Source organism: Brassica oleracea, chromosome C9 (genome assembly GCF_000695525.1).
Source record: "Brassica oleracea var. oleracea cultivar TO1000 chromosome C9, BOL, whole genome shotgun sequence".
Taxonomy (NCBI): domain Eukaryota; kingdom Viridiplantae; phylum Streptophyta; class Magnoliopsida; order Brassicales; family Brassicaceae; genus Brassica; species Brassica oleracea.
The window spans coordinates 43058723-43065305 of NC_027756.1; the positions used below are offsets into that span (position 1 = coordinate 43058723).

The 6583-nt window shown below is 35.6% G+C and overlaps 1 protein-coding gene and 1 long non-coding RNA gene across 3 annotated transcripts in view; both read right to left on the reverse strand.

Annotated features, from left to right (window-relative positions):
• The window catches only part of LOC106315096 (zinc finger BED domain-containing protein RICESLEEPER 4-like), a 2897-nt gene extending 1758 nt beyond the window's left edge, over positions 1-1139 (reverse strand). Inside the window, exons 1-2 of the mRNA XM_013752866.1 lie at positions 497-1139; positions 8-220 (exon numbers count right to left, since the gene is read on the reverse strand). Of these exons, the coding sequence (XP_013608320.1) occupies positions 8-220; positions 497-1139 (856 nt within the window). The remainder of the gene's footprint in view (positions 1-7; positions 221-496) is intronic.
• A 3246-nt stretch (positions 1140-4385) lies between these two features.
• On the reverse strand, positions 4386-5929 carry LOC106315928. Of its 2 annotated transcripts, XR_001264682.1 has the most exons (5): positions 5692-5929; positions 5561-5595; positions 5410-5444; positions 5242-5311; positions 4386-5167 (listed from the first exon to the last, which is right to left on the reverse strand). It is a non-coding gene; the product is annotated as an uncharacterized LOC106315928 (long non-coding RNA). The 2 variants fall into 2 exon arrangements; XR_001264681.1 differs by having other exon boundaries at positions 5242-5444.
• Between the last annotated feature and the right edge of the window lie 654 nt (positions 5930-6583).

Genomic DNA, 6583 nt, shown 5'->3' on the forward strand with positions numbered 1-6583 from the left:
ATCATACCGGTATGTGGTGGTGGTAGAGCACAAAACGTCAGGATCTTGCTGTTCAACTTCCAATTCCGATCAATGTAATGTGCTGTCACACACATGTATCCTTCCCGTTTCACGGATGTCCTCAAGTCAGACGTGAAGGAGACTCGTCCAGGGAGAGTCGCTAATTCCCTCTTGAGTGTGTCTCTCTCGCTTTCATATAGTCTATACACATCTGCTCTCGCTGTTTTTCGACAAATGGTTTGGACATCAGCATTCAAATACTTCCAGGTGTCTCTCACTCTTTCATACTCCACGTACGAGTAAGGTAGATCATGCTAGACTATTGTCTTAGCTACCATCTGCCTAAACACAGTATGATCATACTTTCGAGATACCACTTTCCCGTCGATATTGAGTTGTTGCTGCCTTCCTCGATTCCTTGGATACATTTTACATCTCTCCCGATGTCTTCTCAACCCACTGGTTCCATGCGAATGTGATTGCCATGCATACTCACGTTTGCAATGATTGCATGCAGCTTTCAACTTTCCATTGGGTTTTTTGACCACCTTGAAATCTTTCCAGACATCTGATTTTTGTCTCTCTTCCCTTTCCTCTTCACCGATTTCATCCTCATCAAACTCTTCTTCATCCAGTTCATCACCAAGCTCGGGTATGTCCTCTGCGACCTTCTCCTTCTTCTTTTGCGACTGAGTAGGCGAAACCTTCTTCATTTTGGACTTAGTAGGCGACTTTCTTCTCCCTCCACGAATCACAGACTTCATAGGAACAGACTTCCCTTTACTATACACCTGTCCAGACGAGCCAACGCCACCATCTATAGTGAATTGCAACATGGGTTTCCCCGTGGCTGTTCCGAAACTGGTCTGTCTGTGAGGCTTGGTTTTTTGGATTGGTTGACTGATTTCAACATCAGAATCATCAGTATCATCGACAAGACTGATAAGCCTTTTTCTGCTTTCTTGCTGCTTCCCATCAGCACGAGTTACACCAGCTTCCTGAGAAGCAATCTGATCATCAACCTCAGCTGCTGCAGCAAGAGTAGCTAAGACTTCCTGAGTGGCAAAGTCCACAGTATTTGGCGGGGAGTAATTCGGATCCCACGTCGACTGATCTTCGGACTGGCTCCTTGATCCCATGGTCTCTCTCGCTCTCAAGTTTTGTGTTTTTTTTTTCACGCCGTGGAATGAAATAACCTTTTTAGGGTTTCCTAAATTTTGTCTATTTTTAAAAATTTTTGTTAATATTTTTTTTAAAAATTTGTTACTTTTTTTTTATTTTCAAAGTTCTAAATTTTATTACACAAGTACACAAACACAAATCTCTCGTTCAAATTTACTATATCATCTACGCAATGCAAGCTAAACTAGACAGTGATCCGATAACCTAGTGATTAATGAATCTAAGTTTCACACGTTTAAGAGCTTACTAACCTGAGGTCCTTAAAGCTGCTATATCGGCTGAAGCTGGAAACTACTCGACCAGGTGGTGTATGTACTCGTGCAATCCTTCATTGTTCTCATCACAGGACACAAAAAAAAAGACAGTTCAGTTCATAGAACACAAAAAAAAAGAAAAGACAGTTCAGGACACAAACCTTGGCACGCAATCTCCTTTGGCGCCAGCAACCGTCTTGGGGAAGTCGTTGATGAACATGAAAAATTGAAGCACGCAATCTACTACTCCGCATGATCTCTTCTCTGTATGTACAAAAGAACAAAAGATGAGACATATCAGTACTATCAATGCAAACAACTGAAACAAGACGCTACACTACTCAACACAAGACAATAAGATTCACCGAACTAGTCAACACAAGACAATGAGATAGTGAGTTCTCCTATCAATGATTAATAGTTCTGGGTAAGAGAGTGACTAACCTGATGTCCTGAAGCTGTCTAAGAGGAGAAGAAGATGACCAAGTCACCTACTTTCTCACCATCACTCCATCACCTCAACACAGAACACAAAACAAAGCGACAAACAAACATATCAGATACTGAACACAAGTTATTTTTGTTCTATTATATAGAATTTTTATCACTAAATAAAAGCAAGGTTACCTCAGACAATAAGCATTGTCGATCAACACTGCTGTTACCTGAAAGCAAAGCTACAATGAATCAAAGACAGAACACAAATATACAAACAAACGATGAAACAAAGACACGCTTATTGGTCTTTTTAATAGATGGATCTAACAGTACGCTTACAGATTTTGTTGTTCAATTTGTTTACATGGATCGCTAACCTAGATAAGACATAACACAAACTATAGATCGCTAAGCTAGTTCACTATCTTTCGGATCTTGTTGGTCTTCTTATCTAACAACCTGAAAAAAAAACAAGAGTTACAGCAGAGATTATAAGTCCAAAAGAACTTCAATTTTTTGTCTGAAATACATAACTCTGTACATGCATGTCCGTTCTGTGGAGTTTGGAAGCTCATAGGGAAGAACGGAAGACACATCGAAGAAGAAGAATCTACTTTGTCGAACCCTTGTCGTTTTAGCTCCTCTGCTGCAGACTGCAGTTCGAAGACGAAGTAGTGAGCAGAAGCAGTGTCGGGAGAGCGAACCGCCGTCGTCATCGGTGGAGCTCTGTTTCTTTCCATGGTGGAAGTCGCAACCACATCGCCTTTCACTCTATCTCTCTCGCATTTTTTTTTCAGGTGAAGAGCAAATGAGATTAGGGTTGCGGGAAATGGAGAAACCCGCGGATCACTGTGGGCTTGCCCGCTTTGGGTCCGGTTCCGCGACAAGCCTCTCCCGCTAGGCCCGCTTTTTTGCGGGACATGAAATCACCGGCCCAAGCCCGCCCCACCACAGGTTTAAACGGGCCTATCCCGCGGGCCAAACCTTCCTTTGACATCTCTACTCTTATGTCATTCAACTTGATTTCATTTAAGGTTTATCTGTCCCATTTATTCATATTCAAGTCAACTTGTATTTTATTTTTAATACCAGGATAAGCCTTCGCTCGCGCAGGAATTTGTTTTTGTTTGCTTGTTGGATTTAATTGTTACAGTTTTTGTTCTGTGTGCATCAATATTTTTATTTTTCTGGGTCTGAATTGATTTTAAGAACTGTGAGAGAATGAAAGAGTGAAAAGGAGGTTTGTTTGATTCTTTTTAGATGGAGATAAAGCTCAATTTTCTTTGCAATACATGTCCAATTAAAAAAAATAGACATGTATTAAGCTCAAGAAAAAATGGAAAATTGAAGTCAAGAAAAACTTTTTAAATGCTTCGACGGCGAGTGGATTCTTTGATATTTTAAAAAAAAAAAATAATTATATATTTATTATATAACATTATTTATGTGAAATCGTTTTATATATAATTTATACATAATTTTAGGAGTTGACAAAAAAAATATAGAATTTTAGGAGCTTACACTTCAAAATTGTTGCAATTAAGTACATTGCATGATAGATGATGCATGATAGATGATTTGTTTTTTTTCTGTTTTTATAAAATTTTAAAATCACAAAAGAATAATAGTTGAACAAAATGAATCACATTTTGATCGGTTAAAAATCTGAACTAAAGTATTTATTTAATGATACAATTTATAACATAATACCATTATACTATGTATTTTACGTTTTATATGAATTCGATGTGTAATTTGTAGAAAACTACTTATAAATGAATCGACATTTGCTTTTACACAAAACAAAATATTAGAGTAGATAAGTGAAAAAAAACATCCTTTTTTCCTGCTTTTTCTTTTTCGGTAAGACTTTTATGGGCTAAGAAGTTATTTTATTTTTGTTATATTGTTCGTTTCATAATTTAAATATTATTTTGGATAAAGACGAATGAATTATTACTCGGAAATCACAGCCTATATGAGACTTTTAAAGCTGTATAAAAGAGATAAATTTTCATTATATTGATGTTCTTGGGTGTCATTGTTTACATGTTTCACATTATCTCTTGATTCTTCTTTGGTGTCACCATATATCTGAACTTCCCATGGAATTTTCATTTTGGTCACACAAAGAATTTTCTTCAATCCTGGTCATAACAAAGAAAGGCCCATTACAATTTGCAGGTCTTGGTACTAAAACATCAAACAAATCTTGTCTATCGAGATGATCTAATATTGGAAATGCAAAGGGCATGTATTGTTGGAGATTGTCAATACCCAATACAGTCAGCTACAACTTATACGTTTTTATTTTCTTTTGATAGCTATGCTCGATTAACATTATAACATATTTGGTCTGTCATTTATTTTTACTTTCACTTGTATGTGTTTTATTAGGAAGCGTAACGATGAAACCTAAAGGAAACAGTCAGATATTAGCACTGAAATATGGGCAAGCTACCAATTAAAAAAGAGCAAATCACCGTAGTCTAGAACATAACAATTCCGGTTAACCCTGTCGGTTTAGGTTCTACATTTTTAAAATACCATCTTAATTTCATTTTGCTTTGAGTTCTATCATTAGCAACAGAGAAAAAAATTGGTACAGATTCTGACAGTCCAGAGGGAGAGAGAGGAAGATCAGAGCGTATTATATAGATAGTTAAAGTATCCTTTCACCACAATAGTTTCCTTTCCACAGCTCAACTCCAATACAAACGGACTTGGAAGGTGTTAACAGAAAGTCATCAGATTAGACTCGTTTAGTAATTTATCATTTTGACAATATCATCACTTTCCCAAGCACCTGCAAGCCACAACAGACCCTTCCATGACCGTCATTGCCTTCTGAAACTTATGTAACTCTTACTTACTTCTTGTACTTTCTTCCAATACAAACTTCTACTCTTTTCAGGGGCAATCAAACAACTGAAACTACTTCTACATTCTTCAGTATCTGTCCAGGATTAACAATTGAGCAAAAGGCTATCGATGCAGCAGCTGACTACAGTAGAGCAAGCTTCAATGCTTTATCGGTATTCTTACATTCTAGGAAGCTTTCTACTCCAGATTATGGCTGTAACAACTCGAGAATCCGTTTAGCCTTATTTCTGAAAGAGCTCATGGCAACAACTTTTCCTATGCCACAATCACTGTCATTTGATTAAGATTCCATTTCAGAGATAATCTTCATGGCTTTAGCTTTTGGATTTTCTTCTTTCTTCTGTTTCTACAATAGTTTCTTTTTTTGCTTTCAACTGACCCAATCGCTGAACCAGAACCTATGTTGCTTCCTGCTTAATTCAAAACCCAATCAATATCCACCAATAAATCCAATCATTAGTTTATAATGTTGAATAACTCTTACCGATATTTTCTTGTTGTCATCTCAGCAACCAAACCCTACTCTTGAGAATATATTAAAGAACCTTAGCCTTCTTCTTATTCGACATAGAAAGATCATGAAATACTGGGTTACATGAACTTAGTTTAATTTAAAATTAAGTAGTATTTGAGCAGATGATAAGCTGCTTACATTTCTCACGTTGGTTGCTCTGACATCCAAATCAGCTGTGACCAATATAATTTTCAATGTTGTATTAGTGAGCAATGAACGAAGTGGTGGAGCTTGAGGGCATCACCAACATCTATATATGAACTAAAACCCATAATCTAAGCAATCTCACCTCCAAGGTGGAAGAACATCTGCCTGATTTCAAATCTGAAAAAAGGATTGATTTGTTAGCCTTTTGAGAGAAAAGTTTTTTTAACTGTTTTCACGAGTTCAGATGATATGTTCAAGGAAAGAAAGGCTTACTTTTTATAGGAGTAGAGGCACCGCCTTAGGCGAAACGTTTCCATTGATTAGATGAGAATAGAAAACGTCGGGATCGAAGATTCACAAAGCAGTCCTTCACTTCGATTGAAAATCTCAAATATCCATAGATGTATCAAAGAAGGAAGGAGAAGATTCATGGATTCAGTGTGGAAGAAGAAGATGAATCAAGTCGTGCGGCTGGTTTCGCGGTCTCTCAAGCTTGCTCACGGGATTAAACAAAAAGCTCACTAAATAACGAAAAAAACTCGTAAATGAAAAACACAGCTTTGATAGAGGGACACGTGTCAGCCTATAGTCATCCGAATTGATCACATGGCAGCTTCGTAGGAGAGAAAAACTTTTCTATGTATAATAAGATACTAGATTAAGATCCGCACCTTGCGCGGAATAAAAATTATATATATAAATTATTTTATGTATTATATTTTCTTACATATTATAAAATAATAAATATATATTAAATAATTAAAAGTCAGTAACTATTACATATATAATAAAATTGGTACGAACGTATAAATCAATTTTATTAATACAAACAATTTTTTTAAAAAAATTGATAGGATATGTAATTAAATTTAAATGATATTAACATACATAGTATATTTTTAATATTAATGTCTATTTTTTTTAATGGTGTTTTCTACTCATATGTTTTTTTTGATCATGTGTATCTTTAATAGCAAAAACTTTAAATTACTGATAACAAAATTTTCATTGTGGGACTAATAATTTTAGTAATTGATAATTTTAAAAATTTTATCAATGTTAGTTCAAAACTTTTATCAAAAAAATTATTCAAAGTAAATTTTGAAACTAAAATATTTATTTATTCAATATGGTTTATAGTTTAATTTAGAATGATATATATATA